Here is a 21,550-nt window from a genome sequence, read left to right as displayed (position 1 = left end):
TTTGAGAAAAACTACTCTGCCTTCAGGCCTAGGAGTTCAGCAGTCTAGACCAGTCCAATGATCTGGTCCTGTGGGAGTTGGTCTCTATGAAGCACAAAAGGAAGTGAGAGATTATCTGATGTTTTGGAATATTTGGAAATATTATTGCTAGATTAGGATAACTATTGGTACAATAGAAGACAAATAATTCTAATATAGAAGACAAATAATTCTAATATAGAAAACCAAGAAAATAGTAAAGTGAATGAGCAATTACTAACTTTAGGAGAAACAAAAAGATATGAAAATAAAACAGAATTATACTAATCTATTTGGATCATTTATGAATAATAATTATTTATTATTCAGTAACAAGGTAGACAGTTACTAGTTAATGAAAAATTATGATGAAACTATATTAGGAAGACAGTTATAGGGAGACATATTGGGAGGAGTCTACAATAGAACTAAATCCTTCACAACATGAATGGTCAGTCAATAGAAAGACCACTAAAATTCATAAATCAAACAACATAAATTTAAACATATTACTTAATAACACAAAAATAAATGCTTAAATACTACTAATATGATAGATAAAATGCTAAATGTGAACTGGAAGTTGGAGAGGGAGAAGACAAGTAGCTGCTGATTTTTGGACATAAACCTTTCAGTACTATTTTAAAATAATCTGTATGCAATGTTTTCATATACAACAATTAACTTTAGATTAATTTTTTAAAAAAATCAATAGGAATTTAATTAGAACATTCAAAGATCAAATGAGGAAACTGTTCCATACTGCAGAGCAAAAATATGATGAAATGGAAATCATTAATGGAAAAATACAAGAAAATGAGGTTAGACAGAAAATCTCAAAATAACATTATATAACGGGTAAACCAGATGTGGAAGTAATAAAGAAGTAATATTTTTAAAACTTCCTTAAGTTGATGAAAAATATTAGCCTTCAGATTAAATGGATTCAAAAGTCTTAGTCAAAATTATGTGGAAACTTTCACATCTGCACTTTTTTCTGTTTAAATTTCTGAACACAATAAGGAGAGAGATTTGCAAGCCTCCAGATTGAAAAGGAATTATAGAATTGGTAGGGTGGGATGGAAGTACAATCCAAGGAAAGCGATACAGCAGCAAAGATCCAGAAGCAGAATAGCTAAAGGTTTTCTTAGAAGTTGAGAGTAATCAAGATGGATGGCTATGATTTAGAATAAAGTCAATGACCACAAAGGGAAATAAAACTAAATCACTCATAGAGCAATGTATAACTGGAGTGTATATTTGCTAGCTTGCTTGCACATTCTAGAATCACAAATCTGCATTAACTTTGTTAGCATTAATTTAGTCAGATAATTAAACCACCACACAACATAATTTTACTCATGAGATTTAAAAGCCATAGAATGCACAACTAAGTAAAAAGTCTTTATTTCAGTTCCTTTTCCTTTCTCTCTTCCTTCCTTTTCCCTTTTCTTTCTTTCTTCATTTTCTTCTTTACTTTTTCCCTTTCTTTTTTTTCAAAAAATAATTACATCTTCTTTACTGAGAAATCCAGATTTTAGTTACAATTCTAATTATGATTTTGATTATTATTAAGGAAGAAAAAAATCCCAGTAAGGTTGTAACAAATAGATTAGTGTCACCATTAGGTTATCATAATTATTCTTATCTACTCATAATTTTTTGAAAAATATATATTTTGAAATTTTAAAATTGTTTTCATTAGTATTGCTCAAAATTCTAAATAAATCAGGGAGTAGGTATTGCTACTTAAATAATATGCTGAGTTTAATTATTAAATGTTAAAATCTGAGAGATGAAATTTTATTCAGTGTTGTAAGGAAATTGTTAATCTAGTAAAATATGATGCAGAGTAACCACACACAAAAACTAAATTAAGATCACCTTATATAAAATATCATTAATGGGCTTCCCTTGTGGCGCAGTGGTTGAGAGTCTGCCTGCTGATGCAGGGGACGTGAGTTTGTGCCCTGGTCCGGGAGGATCCCACATGCCACGTAGCAGCTGAGCCCATGAGCCATGGCCACTGAGCCTGTGCCTCTGGAGCCTGTGCTCCACAAGGGGAGAGACCACAACAGTGAGAGGCCCGCGTATGGCAAAAAAAAAAAAAAAAAAAAAAAGGAATTTAAAATCTCATTAATCAAAAACAGATCATAGTTACTTAAGTTGATTGCTAATCCATCTTTCTACCATTTTCTGCCTCAGGGTTATGATGATGGCTATGGGGGTGAATACGATGACCAGACATATGAGACTTATGACAATAACTATGCCACCCAAGCACAAAGGTAAGGTATACGTTGTTTAACACATCCTTCTCAGGATGATTTCTAACTCTGCTATTTTGTTTCTTGAATCTGAATATCAGTTACTTTATGTGAAAGTTTCTAGCATTGGGTTTATTCATTGTCCTGAATTATTCAGTTGCTTACTAGACTGTGAGAGGTAAAATATAATAATCTTGCAATTGTTAATAGTGAAATAGTAGTGTGTTCTTTTAAGACTAGATGATTATAATAACCAATCAACTCACTGAACAAGCTTGTATTTAATAAAAATACTGTTATTTTAGAGATTATTTTGGTGAATTCATAATTAAGATAACAATAAAAACAAGGTACTTGTTCAGTGTGGATTTTTTCCCCCAGAAACGTAATTTTCATTTTTAAAACAAAAAATAGGGAAATGTTATTGGTGCTCTGAAAAGAAGAAAATTCTTAAAACAATATTATGGAATCAAGAATTCCTTTTCTTTCTTAACTGTGATTTAAAAACTTCCAACAAACAAAAGTCCAGGACCAGACAGTATCACAGGCAAATTCTATCAAACATTTAGAGAACATTTAATATCTATCCTTCTGAAACTATTCCAAAAAATCTCGGAGGAAGAAACAATCCCAAACTCATTCTGGAGGCCACCAAAACCAGACAAAGATACCACAAAAAAAGAAAATTACAGGCCAATATCACTGATGGACATAGATGTGAAAATCCTCTACAAAATACTAGCAAAGCAAATCCAACAATACATTAAAAGAACCATACACCATGATCAAGTGGGATATATCCCAGGGATGCAAAGAATCTTCAGTATACACAAGTCAATCAATGTGATACACCATATTAACAAATTAAGGAATAAAAACCATATGATCATCTCAATAGATGCAGAAAAAGCTTTTGACAAAATTCAACATCAATTTATGATAATAACTCTCCAGAACGTGGGCATAGAGGGAACCTACCTCAACATAATAAAGGCCATATATGACAAACCTACAGCTAACATCATACTCAATGGTGAAAAGCTGAAAGCATTTCCTCCAAGATCAGGAACAAAACAAGAATGTCCACTCTCACCACTTCTATTCAACATAGTTTTGGAAGTCCTAGCCCTGGCAATCAGAGAAGAAAAGGAAATAAAGGGAATCCAAACTGGAAAAGAAGTAAAATTGTCACTATTTGCAGATGACATGATCAGATATATAGAAAATCCTAAAGATTCTACCAGTAAACTACTAGAGATCATCAATGAATTTGGTAATGTTGCAGGATACAAAATTAATACCCAGAAATCTGTTGCATTTCTATACAATAAGAATGAAAGATCAGAAAGAGAAATTAAATAAACAATCCCATTTATCATCGAAGCAAAAAGAATAAAATACCTAGGAACAAACCTACCAAAGGAGGCAAAAGACCTGCACTCAGAAAACTATAGGAGGCTGATGAAAGAAATCAATGATGACACAAACAGATGGAAAGATGTACCATGTTCTTGGATTGGAAGAATCAATATTAAAAAAAAAATCTTAAAATTTATATGGAGACACAAAAGACCTCACATAGCCAAAGCAATCTTGAGAAAGAAAAATCGGCCTGGAGGAATCAGGTTGTGTGACTTCAGATTATAATACAAAGCTACAGTCATCAAAACAGGATAGTACTGGCACAAAAACAGAAACATAGATCAATAGAACAAGATAGAAAGCCCAAAAATAAATCCATGCACCTATGGTCAATTAATCTACAACTAAGGAGGCAAGACTATGGAGAAAATGGAGAAAAGACAGTCTCTTCAGTAAATTGTGCTGGGAAAACTAGAGAGCTATATGTAAAAGAATGAATTTAGAACATTCTTTAACACCATACACAAAAATAAACTCAAAATGGATCAAAGACATAAATGTAAGACCAAATACTATAAAACTCTTAGAGGAAAATATAGGCAGAACACTATATGACATAAATCACAGCAATATCTTTGACCATCTATTTCCTAGAGTAAGGGAAATATAAACAAAAATAAACAAACGGGACCTAATGAAACTTAAAAGCTTTTACACAGCAAATGAAACCATAAACAAAATGAAACAACAACACACAGAATGGGAGAAAATATTTGCAAATGAAGTGAGCAACAAGGAATTAATCTCCAAAATTTACAAACAGCTCATGCAACTCAATATCAAAAAATAAACAACCCAATTAAAAAAATGGGCAGAAGACCTAAATAGACATTTCTCCAAAGAAGACATACAAATGGCCAACAGGCAAATGAAAAGATGCTCAACATCACTAATTATTAGAGAAATGCATATCAAAACTACAATGAGGTATAACCTCACACAGGTCAGAATGGCCAACATCAAAAAATATACAAACAATAAATGCTGGAGAGAGTGTGGAGAAAAGGGAACTCTCCTACACTTGTGGTGGGAATGTAAATTGGTGAAGCCACTATAGAGAACATTGTGGAAGTTCCTTAAGAAACTAAAAATAGAGCTACCATATGATCCAGCAACACTCCTGGACATATATCTAGAGAAAACCATGGTTTGAAAGGATACATGCAACACAATATTCATGGCAGCACTGTTTACAGTAGCCAAGACAGGGAATCAAACTAAATGTCCAATGACAGATGAATGGATAAAGAAGTATGGTACATATATACAATGCAATATTACTCAGCTGTTAAAAAGAATGAAATAATGTCATTTGCATCAACATGGATAGACCTGGAGATTATCATACTAAGTGAAGTATGTCAGACAGAGAAAGACAAATCTCATATGATATCACTTATATGGAGAAACTAAAAAAAGTGATACATCTCCTGGCTATTGTAAATAGAGCTGCAATGAACATTTTGGTACATGACTCTTTTTGAATTATGGTTTTCTCAGGGTATATGCCCAGTAGTGGGATTGCTGGGTCATATGGTAGTTCTATTTGTAGTTTTTTAAGGAACCTTCATACTGTTCCCCATAGTGGCTGTATCAATTTACATTCCCACCAGCAGTGCAAGAGTGTTCCCTTTTCTCCACACCCTCTCCAGAATTTATTGTTTCTAGATTTTTTGATGATGGCCATTCTGACCAGTGTGAGATGATATCTCATTGTAGTTTTGATTTGCATTTCTCTAATAACTAATGATGTTGAGCATTCTTTCATGTGTTTGTTGGCCAGGAGATGGAAGCAACCTAAGTGTCCATCATCGGATAAATGGATGAAGAAGATGTGGCACATATATACAATGGGATATTACTCAACCATAAAAAGAAATGAAATTGACTTATTTTATTTGTAGTGAGGTGGATGGACCTAGAGTCTGTCATACAGAGTGAAGTAAGTCAGAAGAGAAAAACAAATACCATATGTTAACACATATATGTGGAATCTAAGAAAAAAAATTTAAAAAGGTCATGGAGAACCTAGGGGTAAGACAGGAATAAAGACACAGACCAACTAGAGAATGGACTTGAAGATATGGGGAGGGGGGAGGGTAAGCTGTGACAAAGTGAGAGAGTGGCATGGACATATATACACTACCAAACGTAAAATAGATAGCTAGTTGGAAGCAGTAGCATAACACAGGGAGATCAGCTCCGTGCTTTGTGACCACCTAGAGGGGTGGGATAGGGAAGGTGGGAGGGAGGGAGACTCAAGAAGGAAGAGATATGGGAACGTGTGTATGTGTATAGCTGATTCACTGTGTTATAGAGCAGAAAGTAACACACCATTGTAAAGCAATTATACTCCAATAAAGATGTTTAAAACAATTTTTTTTTAAAAAGTGATACAAACAAACTTATTTACAAAACAGAAACAGACTCATAGACTTAGAGAATGAACTTATGGTTACCAGGGGATATGGGTGGGAGGGACAAATTGGGAGTTTGGGATTGACATATATGCACTGTTATATTTAAAATGGATAACCAACAAGGCTGTATAGCACAGGGAACTCTGCTTAATATTCTGCAATAACCTAAATGAGAAAAGAATTTGAAAAAGAATAGTTATAACTATATGTATAACTGAATCACTTTGCTGTACACCTAAAAATAGCACAATGTTGTTAATCAACTCTACTCCAGTAGAAAATTAAAAAAAAAAATTTAAAGTGAACTACAAGGTCAATATATGAAATTTGGGAGGACACAAACATTCAGTCTATAAAAATCATATTTCTCCAAGCCCTTCTTCCTCACTTTTGAGTTCAAACCACCTGCAATCCTTATATAGAAGCAAAATGTTTTCATAAAATATGGTATGAAGGAACTGGTGGGGGAGGATCATCAAAAATAAAAGTGAATTACAAATGAAAAAAACAAAAAAAATTTTTTCTTTCCTTTCTTGATGGATCTCAGAGATTATTGAATAAATTTATATAGACTAAAATTTGTGTTATTAATGAATTTTTACTTTATAAAAGTTAGATTTATTGAAATATAATTTACATATGGTAAAATTTGCCCATTTAGAGTACAGTTGTATAAGTTTGGCCATACAAAGTATCATGTAACCACCACCAAAATTATGATATAGGACTATTTAGTTAGCCCCAAATGTTTCCTTATTGCTCTTTAGAGTCAACTTTTTCTCCACCCCAGGCCCTGGGAACCATGATTCACATTTTGTCACTACAGTTTTGCCTTTTCTAGAATATCATATAATTAGAAACATTACAAAGTGTAGCATTTTCAGTCTGGCTTCTTATGCATTCCATATCTATTTATGTTGATGTGTGTATAAGTATTCTGTTCCTTTTTGTTATGGTGTAGCATTTCATTTTATGGATGTATCACAGTTTCCTCATTCACCAGTTGAAGGACATTTGAATTATTCCTATATTTTGCTATTATGAATAAATTTGGCATAAAATACATCTTTAGAAAAATAAAGTGCCTAAGTATTTTTTTCTGAAAATAAGTTACACATTTCATAGGAAAGGAATCCATGTGATAATTAGTTAAATGATTCTCCCCCATATGTGATTCTCAGAAACCAATAGGACTAATTGTCACAAAAACAAAATCATAGTATTGACCATTTACTGATCAACTTATTGGCACCCAAAGAGATTTGAATGTATTAAGTAATATTTGGAGGAGGGAACTGGCAAAGAAAGCAACCACTTTAAGGTCATTATGGAGTGTAGGACATCTACACATCATATTGCATGAGTGTGAATTTTTCATGGCCTGGGGGACAGCATAGTGAAAGGGGTGAAAGGGAATTATATTTAGGGAAACCACTCTAGGCAATTAGAAAAAACAAAACAAACAAACAAACAAAAAAAAAACTCATGTGAACAGATACCTTTAAACTCAGCATAAGTTAAGATATCATTATGGAAATGAACATTTTACTTTGAGTCTTTGGTTACTTTGTAGTAGGGTAAATAAAAAAGACATCATAAGCCAAGAGCTTCTGCTCTCTTAATTGTTACAGTTACATATTGGAGCACAGCACAACTACTTAGGATGCAGGAAAGTTTTGCGTCACATCACAGACACTAACAGAGTACTGTATGCAAATTGGCTATGTATTTAAAACATTTGCTAATATTTTCAATCAAATTTCTATCTCATCATTATATATTAGTGCATAAAAATAGTGATAATAAAGTTCTGTAACTTGCTTCAGAAACTATTCGGAAGAAACACAATTATCACACTCTACAAGCGCTGCTAGAATAGAGTAAAATCATTTCTTGATGTAGCTTTAGAGCTACATTCAATTTGTAGAGATTTGGGAATAATTTTCTAAAAGTGAGGAATTTTCTGCATCTTTATTCTGGTTAGATTTAATTGGGTTTGATTTAACCTAAGGAAAAATTGGGGATTATAATAACTTACCTTGAATATTTGAAAAGTGAATACTAGGATAATTGAACATAATTATGTATAAAATTTAATGGTGATATAGAATAATCTGGAAAACCCAATTTATCTTGATTTAATGAAGTATAATTTATATGTAAAAGTATATTTTCTATGCACTCTGCTACCTTCTCTTTTCCCTTTCTTATCCATTCAATTTTCTGTGACTAAATTCTTCCCATCCTCCTAAACCCACCTCAAAAAACAACTCTTCTGAAAATCTTTCCTTAATCCTATATTTGTGAATAATCTGTTTCTACCCTGAATTCCAACAGCATCATATCTTTATTTCTCTACGGCACTTTCTTTTTCTGCCTTGTGTTGGGATCATTTGTGTATTTGTCCCTTGTCATCCTTAACTTGCTCAGAATCCTAGTCTGATACACCCTCATGTCCCTCACAGCACCTAACATTGAGGCTTTCATAGGGTATGTGCTGAACAGATAATCATTGACTGCATGAATGTCAGACCTAATATGTACCTACATGATGGGGATAAAAAATAAGAGACTCATCGCTCAAAGAGAATACAATATTCAGAATTGTATGTATCATTTTTACTGACAAAATATATATTAATTTCTGAGGTATCTTAGTGCTAAAGCAGAAGGGATAAAGAAAGAAGGTCATGAAGTTAGTTACAACAATACTAATACTCTATATTATAATAAGATGCCTATTTTGGTAAAAACATATACTCAATACTAGAATACTGTCCGGCATGCAAGAGTTCTCAATATTTATTGAATAAATGAATAAAAAATAAATGAATGCATTATTGAATGAATGAAGTTAGCACTGTTATTTCAGAAAACTCTGTGAGGAAAAATGTTTAAATATAATAGTGATTTGTAATAGAAATGGATAAACTCTGAGAAAATTTATTATATAATGAATTAAAAATCTACTTATAGATTACTTCTATTGACCCAACTATGACAACAGAATATAAAAATAACACTTTAGTTAAATAAGCACTTATTAAATGATCACTTGTGCCAGAGAGTATGCTCACCATACAGTCACAATAAATATTTTTCAATTTTTAAATATATTTTAACATTTTCTCCTAATAATTTGTTGGTGCATATATGCAAGCTGCATGTATATTTAAATTAAGTAAAACAACTACTATAGAGTAATTACTATAGAGTAATCAAGTATTAGAAGTGAGAGAAAGTTTATTTTCTACAAGAATCAGTATGGAGTTTTTTCTTTTTCAAGTGGTGGTTCTTTAATTGGACTTTTTAAAGTATTATTTGGATTTATGGAGGCAAATGGAGAAAGCTTTTAAAGAAGTGAAATAAAGAGAAATATGTGAACATAAAACTTCTCCATCACTTACAATGTGAGTATTATTTCGACATTGAAGTGGTCAAATAAGAAGAAATGCTGATTTAGAAACTTGAAGGTAAAACTATAGGTTTTGTGTGACTTAGCAGAACTGAGATAAAAGGAAAAAGGTTTAGATAAAAAGGTATTTAAATGACTAGTTTGCCAGCACAAGTGAATACAGAATTTGTGGAAATTATAAAGTAGGATCTGGCAGGTGCCTAAATAGAATAATTATTTCATCTTTAATAGAGAGTCTAAAAGAAGTTCACAAGGTAACAACCCTACAAAGGTTCACCTACAGTTCAGAAACTATAACAACTTTAATTAATCCCCAGTTGTCTTGTAATGTGTTGATAGTTGTGGAAAATTTCAAATGGATCAGAAAAGGGACTTTGCTGAAAATTCCTTAGGAGGCAGCTCAAATAAATGACACATTAAGGACTGGTAAAGATGACAATGATATGAGGTGTCTCTGACCATCTTTTTCTCTTGCTCTGTGTCTATGAGGAGAAAAAGTAAAGAAATAGACTGATGAGTTTATTATGAAACTTTCAAATTGCAGGGCAGTCTTTGGCATATGACAAGTTACATACTGTGATCAACACCTTTAATTGGACCAAATATTAAATTTGGTTCATGTTCTGATATCCTATTTTTTTATGTACTGCTCAAAGTCATTAATATTTCCGGAGATCAATCTTCTAAAATCACATAAATTCTCAAGCCTTTACCAAAAAAATTGTTTCTTTTCAATGCAAGAATCTACAGCAATCCAAATCATAAACGTAGAAAAAAGTGACTTTCCTGTACTTAGATACAAATAGTAATATTGCAAGTGAAAGTCAAAAGACCAATTCTGATCTTTGATTCTTACAGGATTTTAACTTGGATGTGAAATATTAAGAATTTGTAATTTTCCAATTTAAATTTCTAAATGCAGATTTGTAATAGGCAAATATCAAAAAGGAAGGCTTCACTTCCCATGAAACACGAATCAGGTGTGTGACTCACACAACCTGGAAAATAATCCTATCTTTTCTAGGTTAATGGAGGAATGTTCTAGGGGAGGAAAGATAAAGGTCCTTCTCATATATAAGGCAGTAGTACCCAAAGTTTTCTAGAATGAAGACTCTCTTGGAATATCTGTAATTGTCAGGGTCTACATAGCAGGTGAAAAATGAGACTCTTAAATTAGGATAATTTGAAGAGAGTTTAATAATGGAACTCTTTTCAGAGTATAAGGAAACCACAAGGGAAAATGTAGTGCACAGGGCTAGTATCCCTGGGGCAATGTGTTTATCACCAAAAATTAGGAATGGAAGGAAGATAGAAAGCTTTCAGAGAGGCCTTCTGACAGAGAAAGAGGCCTCTCCTTTGAAACAGAATGGTAGCGGAGGCCAGCCCACAAAGAGGAATCTCAGGAGTTAATACCCCGACCTCACTTTGTTCCCACTGGCTGAAACCATTAGGAGGCAAAGGACAAGAAACTGAGTAGATGGAGTTGCCATTAGTCATTCCAGGTATAGAGCAGGCTGGAGAGAAGGGTGGAAGTGGGAAGGCAAATGGAAAGAGGTCCTGCACAACATCCAAAATAATTATCAAACCTCAGCGACCAGTCATTGTACATATTAGTGTCAGTTGCTTGAAGATATAAAAAATGACATACATTTGCTATGGAAACAGCAGTGCTTTTAAATTAATTTGTATTTCATTAATGAGAAAACATTTATAATAAAAAATGTTACAATATACATGAACATATAAATATATATTTTTGAAGTGATAGCTTCTTGGACACCCAGGCACAAATTAGCTCCTTGAGGGTCAGAGCCCCCACAGTGGGAACCACTGCTCTGTTGTTCAGAGGCTGCTTGGCCCTAATGATTTCATGGTAACTAGCATTAGTTTTGTGCTGGCTGCCATGCTAATTGTTTAGGATATTTATGTCATTTAACCCTTGCAATAATATTTGAGGCAGATAAAAAATTGAAGCTTAGGGGCCTCCCTGGTGGCGCAGTGGTTGAGAGTCCGCCTGCCGATGCAGGGGATACGGGTTCGTGCCCCGGTCTGGGAGGATCCCATATGCCGCGGAGCGGCTGGGCCCGTGAGCCATGGCCGCTGGGCCTGCGCATCCGGAGCCTGTGCTCCGCAACGGGAGAGGCCACAACAGTGAGAGGCCCGCATACAGCAAAAAAAAAAAAAAAAAAAAAAAAATTGAAGCTTAAAAATATTAAATGATTTTCTCATGTTGATTCAAGTAGTAAACTTTGGCTTCAAAATCACATTTATTAACTCCAGAGACCTCAGACTTCAAGACTAATAAATACAGTCTGAGAAATCTAAATAGATTTATTGATTCAACAGACTTGTTATATACCTGAACAATCCAGAGGGAATATAATATAATGTAATAAGAATGTAGTGAGTTATCTGCATGCCTTTCAAAGGGCTCTGACCAAAGGATACATCTAGGCAGGAAAAAAAAAAGAAATTACTTAACTATTTATTTTAGGTGATAATTTTAATGTGGGCCCTTGTATTTGACACTAAGAGTCTATAAAAACACTTCTAATGAGAACTTACATATAAGGCACTGCAGTTACCCAGTAATTTAATAATAGTTGTAATATAACATCTTGTCCTATTCATTTAAGTGTCATAACTTGCTATAAAGTGATTCACCCTCATTTTGTGATTCAATTCTCTTATGTCTCAAGCTATAGTCAATGATGAGATTGAATTTACAGATTGTTATTGGATGTGAGATATTTTCCCACAGTTAATCTACTAGTTCAGTTTGTGGCTTTCTCACACATCCACAGAACTCTGCACAAATAGTGGATTTGGTATTGTTTGAAGATACCTTAACAGAGTGGGAATTCAGCTCTTGATACACACTATTCTTTTTTGTTCTCATTTGACATACTTATTGTAACTATCTAAGATAACTGTTAGTTTTAGAAAGAAACAATGGGTTTCTTCAAATTTTTCATTAGGCATTGTATTTGTTGAGTCTTTCTTAATTTAAAGTTAATTTTGATGACATCTTAACTGCTTGCCTGAATAGTCAACTTGTATTTAAAAATATACATTAAAGGGAGACATTCAAGATGGCTGAGGAGTAAGAGGTGGAGATCACTTTTCTTCCCACAAATACATCAGAAATACATCTACATGTAGAACAAATCCTACAGAACACCTACTGAATGCTGGCAGAAGACCTCAGACTTCCAAAAAGGAAAGAAACTGCCCACGTACCTGGGTAGGTCAAAAGAAGAAACAGAAACAAAAGAATAGGGATGGGACCTGCACCTCTGGGAGGAAGCTGTGAAGGAGGAAAAATTTCCACACACTAGGAAGCCCCTTCACTGGTGGAGATGGGGGGTGGTGGAGGGGAAGCTTCAGAGCCACGGAGGAGGGTGCAGCAACAGGGCTGCAGGGGGCAAAGTGGAGAGATTCCCACACAGAGGATCAGTGCTGACCAGCACTCATCAGCCTGAGAGGCTTGTCTGCTCACCTGCCAGGGCAGGTGGGGGCTGGGAGCTGGTGATCTGGCTTTGGAGGTCAGATCCCAGGGAGAGGACTGGTGTTGGCTGTGTGAACACAGCCTGAAGGGGGCTAGTTAGTGCACCACACGTAGCCGGGAGGGAGTCTAGGAAAATGTCTGGAACTGCCTAAGAGGCAAGAGACCACTGTTTCAGGGTGCACGAGGAAGGGGATTCAGAGCACTGTCTAAACTAGCTCCAGAGATGGACGGGAGCCGCGGCTACCAGTACAGACATCAGAGACAGACATGAAATGCTAAGGTTGCAGCTGCAGCCACCAAGAAGCCTGGGTGCAAACAGGTCACTATCCACACTTCCCCTCCTGGGAGCCTGTGCAGCCCACCAACATCAGGGTCCTGTGATCCAGGGACAATTTCCCTGGGAGAACACACAGTGCACCTCAGGCTGTTGCAATGTCACACTGGCCTGTGCCACAGCAGGCTAGCCCTGCATTCTATACCCCTCCCTCCCCACAGGGCGTGAGTGGCCCAGAGCCCCCGATCAGCTGCTCTTTCAAATGCATACTGTCTGGGTGGGAACAGACACCCTCAGGTGACCTACATGCGGAGGCATGGCCAAATCCAAAGCTGAACCACAGGAGCTGTGTGAACAAAGAAGAGAAAGGGAAATTTCTCCCAGCAGCCTCAGGAGCAGTGGATTAAATCTCCACAATCAACTTAATGCACTCTGCATCTCTGGAATACCTGAATAGAAAATGAATCAACCCAAAATCAAGATGGTGGACTCTGGGAGCAATTGTAGACTTGAGGTTTGCTCTCTGCATGTAATTTGTTCTGGTTTTATGTTTAACTTAGTTTAGATTTAGAGTTTATTATCATTGGTAGATTTCTTTATTGATTTGGTTGCTCTCTTCCCTTCTTTTTATATATAGATATGTACATTTTATTCCTTTTTCTATTTTTTGTGACCGTGTATGTGTCTGCTTCTTTGTGGGATTTTGTCTGTATAGCTTTGCTTTAGCATTTTTCTTAGGGTGCTGTCTGTCCATTTTTTGTTTGTTTATTTTGCTTTAGTAAATTTTTTAGCACTTGTTATCATTGGTGGATTTGTTTACTGGTTTGGTTGCTCTCTTTTCTTTTTTTATTTCTAATATATTTTTTTAATTTTTATAAGTTTATTTTACTTTATTTTATTTTTTTTCTTTCTTTCTTTTTTTCTACCTTTCCTTCTGAGGAGTGTGGCTGACAGTGCCTTGGTGCTCCAACCAGGTGTCAGGGCTGTGCCTCTGAGGTGGGAGAACCGAGTTCAGGACATTGGTCCACCAGAGACCTCCTGACTCCATGAAATATCAAATGGCAAAAGGTCTCCCAGAGACCTCCATCTCAACGTTAAGACCCAGCTCCACTCAACGACCAGCAAGCTATAGTGCTGGACACCCTATACCAAACAACTAGCAAGGCAATAGCACAAACACACCCATTAACAGAGAGGCTGCCTAAAATCAAAATAAGGTCACAGGCACCCCAAAACACACCACTGGATGCAGTCTGGCACACCAGAAAGACACGATCCAGCCTCATCCACCAGAATGCAGGCACCAGTCCCCTCAACCAGGAAACCTACAGAACTTACTGAAACAACCATAGCCACTGGGGGCAGATACCAAAAACAATGGGAACTACGAACCTGCAGCCAGTGAAAAGGAGACCCCAAACACAGTAAGTTAAGCAAAATGAGATGAGTAAGAAACACACAGCAGATGAAGGAGCAAGGTAAAAACCCATCACACTAAACAAATGAAGAGTAAATAGGCAGTCTACCTGACAAAGAATTCAGAGTAATGATAGTAAAAATGATCCAAATCTTGGAAATAGAATGAAGAAAATACAAGAAACGTTTAACAAGGACCTAGAAGAACTAAAGAGCAAACAAACAATGATGAACAACACAATAAAAGAAATTAAAAATTCTCTAGAAGGAATCAATAGCAGAATAACTGAGGCAGATGAACAGATAAGTGACCTGGAAGATAAAATAGTGGAAATAACTACCACAGAGCAGAATAAAGAAATAAAAGAATTGACTACAGTCTCAGAGACTTCTGGGACTACATTAAATACACTAACATTTGAATTACAGTGGTCTGTAATTTGTATTACAGATACAATTACAGATACAGATACAGATACAGCGGTCTGTAATTTGTATTACAACATTTGTATTACAGATACAATTACAGAAGAAGAGAAAAAAAGAAAGGAATTGAGAAAATATTTGAAGAGATTATAGTTAAAACTTCCCTTATATGGGAAAGAAAATAGTCAATCAAGTCCAGGAAGCACAGAGAGTACCATACAGCATAAATACAAGGAGAAACATGCCAAGACACATATGAATCAAACTATCAAATATTAAACACAAAGAAAAAAATAGCAAAAGCACCAAGGGAAAAACAACAAATAACATACAAGGGAATCCTCATAAGGTTAACAGTTCATCTTTCAGCAGGAAACTCTGCAAGCCAGAAGAGAGTGAGAGGACATATTTAAAGTGATGAAAGGAAACAAACTACAACTAAGATTACTATACCCAGAAAGGATCTCATTCAGATTCAATGGAGAAATAAAAAAAACTTTAGAGGCAAGGAAAAGCTAAGAGAACTCAGCACCAGCAAACCAACTTTACAACAAATGCTAAAGGAACTCCTCTAGGCAGGAAACACAAGAGAAGTCAAAGAATTACAATAACAAACTCAAAACAATTAAGAAAATGGTAATAGGAACATACATATCCATAACTACCTTAACTGTAAATGGATTAAATGCTCCAAGCAAAAGACATTGACTGACTGAATGGATACAAAAAAAGACCCATATATATTCTGTCTACAAGAGACCCACTTGAGACCTAGGGACACATACACACTGAAAGTGAGGGGATGGAAAAATATATTCCATGCTAAAGGAAATCAAAGAAAGCTGGAGTACCAATTCTCATATCAGACAAGATAGATTTAAAATAAATACTATTACAAGAGAAAAAGGACAGTACATGATGATCAAGAGATCAATCCAAGATGAAGACATCACACTTGTAAATATTTATGCACCCAGCATACAACCACCCCAATACATAAGGCAAATGCTAACAGCCATAAAGGTAAATTGACAGTAATACAACCATAGTAGGGAATTTAATACCCCACTTTCACCAATGGTCAGATCATCCAAAATGAAAAGTAATAAGGAAACACAAGCTTTAAATGAAACATTAAACAAGATGGACTTAATTGATATTTATAGGACATTCGATCTAAAAACAACAGAATACACTATCTTCTCAAGTGCTCATGGAACATTCTCCAGGATAGATGATCATATCTTGGGTCACAAATCAAGCCTTTGAAAATTTAAGAAATTTGAAATTGTATCAGGTATCTTTTCCGACCACAATGCTATGGGACTAGATACAATTACAGGAAAATATCTGTAAAAAATATAAACACATGGAGGCTAAACAATACACTGCTAAATAACCAAGAGATCACTGAAGAAATAAAGAGGAAATCAAAAGATGCCTAGAAACAAATGACAATGAAAACACAACAACCCAAAACCTATGGGATGCAGCAAAAGCAGTTCTAAGACAGAAGTTTATAGCAATACAATCCTACCTCAAGAAACAAGAAACATCTCAAATAGACAACCTAGCCTTACACCAAAAGCAACTAGAGAAAGAAAAACAATAAAATCCCAAAGTTAGCAAAAGGAAATAAATCATAAAGAGCAGATCAGAAATAAATGAAACAGAAATGAAGGAAACAAATAACAAAGATCAAAAAAAAAAAAAACCTAAAAGCTGGTTATTTGAGAAGATAAACAAAATTGATAAACCATCAGCCAGACACATCAAGAAAAACAGGGAGAAGACTCATATCAATAGAATTAGAAATGAAAAAGGAGAAGTAATAACTGACACTGCAGGAATACAAATGATCATGAGAGATTACTACAAGCAATTATACACCAATAAAATGGACAATACAGAAGACATGGACAAATTCTGAGAAGAGCACAAACTTCCAAGACTGAACCAGGAAGAAATAGAAAATATAAACAGATCAATCACAAGCACTGAAATTGAGACTGTGACTAAAAATCTTTCAACAAACAAAAGCCCAGGACCAGATAGCTTCTATCATATATTTAGTGAAGCTTAACACCTATCCTTCTCAAATATACAAGGGAGAAGAATACTCCCAAACTCCTTCTACAAGACCAACATCACCCTGATACAAAAACCAGACAAAGGTGCTACAAAGAAAGAAAACTACAGGTCAATATCACTGATGAACATAGATGCAAAACTCCTCAACAAAATACTAGCAAACAGAATCCAACAGCATATTAAAAGGATCATACACCATGATCAAGTGGGGTTTATCTCAGGAATACAAGGATTCTTCAGTATACGGAAATCAATCAATGTGATGCACATATTAACAAATTGAAGGAGAAAAATCATACGATCATGTCAATAGATGCAAAACAAGTTTTGACACAATTCAACACCATTTATGATAAAAATCCTCCAGAAAGTAGGCATAGAGGGAACTTATCTCAACATAATAAAGGCCATATATGACAAAACCACAGCCAACATCGTCCTCAATGGTGAAAAACTGAAACCATTTCCTCTAAGATCAGGAACAAGACAAGGTTGCCGACACTCACTACTAATATTCAACATAGTTTTGAAGTTTTAGCTACAGCAATCAGAGAGCAAAAATAAATAAAAGTAATCCAAATTGGAAAAGAAGTAAAGTGGCACTGTTTGCAGATGACATGATACTATATATATAGAATCCTAAAGTTGCTACCACAAAACTACTAGAGCTAATCAATGAATCTGGTAAACTAGCAGGATACAAAATTAATGAACAGAAATCTCTTGCATTCCTATATGCTAATGATGAAAAATCTGAAAGAGAAATTAAGGAAACTCCCATTTACCATTGCAACAAAAATAATAAAATACCTAGTAATAAACCTACCTAAGGAGACAAAAGACCTGTATGCAGAAATCTATAAGACACTGATGAAAGAAAATTAAGATGATACAAACAGATGGAGAGATTTACCATGTTCTTGGATTGGAAGAATCAACATTGTGAAAATGACTATACTACCCAAAGTAATCTACAGATTCAATGCAATCCCTATCAAACTACCAATGGCATTTTTCACAGAACTAGAACAAAAAATTGCACAATTTGTATGGAAACACAAAAGACCCCTAATAGCCAAAGCAATCTTGCAAAAGAAAGATGGAGCTGGAGGAACCAGGGTCCCAGACTTCAGACTATACTACAAAGCTACAGTATTCAAGACAGTATGGTACTGGCACAAAAACAGAAAGATAGATCAATGGAACAGGATAGAAAGCCCAGGGGTAATCCCAGGCACATATGGTCACCTCATTTTTGATAAAAGAGGCAAGAATATACAATGGAGAAAAGACAGCCTCTTCAATAATTGGTGCTGGGAAAACTGGACAGCTACATGTAAAAGAATGAAATTAGAACACTCCCTAACACCATACACAAAAGTAAACTCAAAATGGATTAAAGACCTAAATTTAAGGCCAGACACTGTAAAACTCTAGAGGAAAACATAGGCAGGACACACTATGATGTGAATCACAGCAAGATCCTTTTTGACCCACCTCCTAGAGAAATGGAAATAAAAACAAAAATAAACACATGGGACCTAATGAAACTTAAAAGTTTTTGCACAGCAAAGGAAAACATAAACAAGATGAAAAGACAACCCTCAGCATGGTAAAACATATTTTCAAATGAAGCAACTGACAAAAGATTAATCTCCAGAATGGATAAAGAAGATGTGGCACACATATTCAATGCAATATTACTCAATCATAAACAGAAACGAAATTGAGTTATTTATAGTGAGGTGGATGAACCTAGAGTCTGTCATACTGAGTGAAGGAAGTCAGAAAGAAAAAACAAATACCATATGCTAATACACATATATGGAATGTAAACAAAAAAATAAAAATGCTTCTGTTGAACTTAGGAGGAGGACAGGAAGAAAGACACAGATGTAGAGAATGGACTTGAGGACACGGGGAGTGGGAAGGGTAAGCTGGGACGAAGTGATAAAGAGACATGGAGATATATACACTATCCAATGTAAAATAGATAGCTAGTGGGAAACAGCTCCAGAGCCACATAGCTGCGTAGAACGGGGAGATCAGCTCTGTGCTTTGTGACCACTTAGATGAGTGGGATAGGGAGGGTGGGAGGGAGACGCAAGAGGGAGGAGATATGGGGTTATATCTATATGTATAGCTGATTCACTCTGTTATAAACAGAAACTAAGACACCATTGTAAAACAATTATACTCCAATAAAGATGTTAAAAATAAATATGTAAAAAATAAAAATATACATTAAAGTATGTTTTGTAAAACTCTAATAAGAAGAGTTAGAAAAATTATTTTCCCTGGTCATTTGAATGACAAGTTTCCAATAGAACTTAAGGGAGACTTCCCTGGTGGTCCAGTGGTTAAGACTTCACCTTCCAATGCAGGGGGTGCAGGTTCCATCCCTGATCGGGGAGTTAAGATCCCATGTACCTCGCAGCAAAAAACCAAAACATAAAGCAGAAGCAATATTGTAACAAATTTGATAAAGAATTTTTTAATACATTTAAAAAAAGAACTTAAAGAAGTGTCCAGTTAGTAACTGAAACCTGCTCAATCATTTACTGAGATCAGCACGTGACAGCATTTCTCCTCAGTAGTTTCGTTTAGATGTGTAGACACCCCTCAACAGGAAACAGGAAAGTATTAGGCAAATCACTTACAATCAGAGCTTCAGAAATGGGTGGTATTAGATCACCTTAGACTCTTGAAGGACCTGACGTGTTGCAAAATGCCTAGTGTTAAGGTGAGTTAAAGACCCCAACATGAAATTCAGACTTCCATGGTAGATAAAGAAGTTTAGTTCCACCAAAAGAAAGAAATATATTTAACAGATAGTTAATCAACATACTTAAGGGGTCATGAATGTTCATGAATGTATGTAACTATCAAGGTATTACAATAAGCCTGTGGTAAACTGGAAAGTGTGTGCCCTGCCTAAAGCAACTATCTTCTGCTCAACTTTAAGATATTGTAGCCCTGTAGTCCATGTTCAGTAAAGGGCCTAGTAGTATTCTTTTTTTCCCTCCAAAGAAAATCTGGAAATCTAGCTTTTCTTGTTACTATTCCTGCATAACAAACCACCTCAAAATCAAGTGGTACAAGTTAACCATCTTTATTATGCTTGAGGATTTTGTGCATCAGGAATGTTAACAAGGCACAATAGACGTGACCTTTTCTACTTTCCTATGTCTGGGGCCTCATCTGGGAAGTCTAAAAAGGTAAAGTTAATTCAACGGCTGGTAGCTGGAATCATCTGGAGGTTCTTCTCCTAGCAGTTGATGCAAGATGTCACTTGATATCTTAATTGGAACTGCTGTTTGGAAGACTCATATTTAGTGCTCTCCATGTCATGTAGGCTTCCTCATAGCATGGCAGCTCAGAGCAGCTAATATGAGTATCCCAAAGAACAAAATAGAAGTTACATTCCCTTTTATGACTTAGCCTCATCCTTGTTTGTTACTTGTTAGTTACAGGTAAGTCGCAAGTCCATCCAGATTTAAGGGAAGGGGTATTAGCAATCACCATACAATGGTTACTGGCATGGTTCAAGGTTGAAAAATTTTATTGTGGACATTTTCAGAAAATATAACTTGGCATCATTTTTTCCTAATTTTTACATGCTGGCAACTAATGTTTTTAAATTAAACACTTTAGAGACTAGTGTTAGGTAACCATGGCCATTTTTTTCTAAATTCTGCTCTATGCCAATTAATCAAGAGAGAGAAGAAGTCATAGCCAGAAAATGCTTCCAAGGGCACAGTAACACGGAGTCCTTCAGAACGGCTATCTGAGAGCACTATATGGTCTGTTCACAGATTTTCTAAAATCCAGGAGTGGTCTATTTGGAGATGATTAGGGAAGACAGACATGCAAATAAATGCATAACATGTAATGAGTACTATGCTAGAAGGATGTGCCAGAGGGTTTGAGAGTATATAGGAGGCCATCTAAGTGTAGAGTTAAGAAAAAGTACCAAAAGTCTTCTCAGAAGAACTGATGCCAAGCTGTCATTTAACCAGGGAAATAAATTTTATCCAGGCAAAGGTATCCTTGTGAAAATATGATTTATTAGTAAAGGATCACATGTCCTTCTGGTGAGATTATAAAATGGTTGGGAGTAGCAGGGCATTTAGCTAATATGATAGAAAGGGAACAGGAAAGCCTGGATATGGCACATAGAAATAAGAAAAGAATGGTATTTGGTTAGAATTTGAGGTTGTCATCAAATCTAGAAGTTAGTCATCTTTGGAGAAAATTATGATCATCCTTTTTTCTGCATCAGGCTGATTTGGT

At 35.3% G+C, this 21,550-nt stretch overlaps 1 protein-coding gene across 1 annotated transcript in view; it reads left to right on the top strand.

Annotated features, from left to right (window-relative positions):
• KHDRBS2 (KH RNA binding domain containing, signal transduction associated 2) overlaps positions 1-21,550 on the top strand; it is a gene marked incomplete at its 3' end in the record, with an annotated part of 651,690 nt that overhangs the window by 572,616 nt on the left and 57,524 nt on the right. Inside the window, exon 7 of the mRNA XM_082639746.1 lies at positions 2,224-2,306. Within this exon, the coding sequence (XP_082495872.1) occupies positions 2,224-2,306 (83 nt within the window). The remainder of the gene's footprint in view (positions 1-2,223; positions 2,307-21,550) is intronic.

Source organism: Mesoplodon mirus (assembly GCF_964341445.2).
Source record: "Mesoplodon mirus genome assembly, chromosome: 12".
In the NCBI taxonomy this organism is placed as follows: domain Eukaryota; kingdom Metazoa; phylum Chordata; class Mammalia; order Artiodactyla; family Ziphiidae; genus Mesoplodon; species Mesoplodon mirus.
Note: the sequence above shows the minus strand (reverse complement) of the source record. Positions and strands in the feature narration are given on the sequence as shown.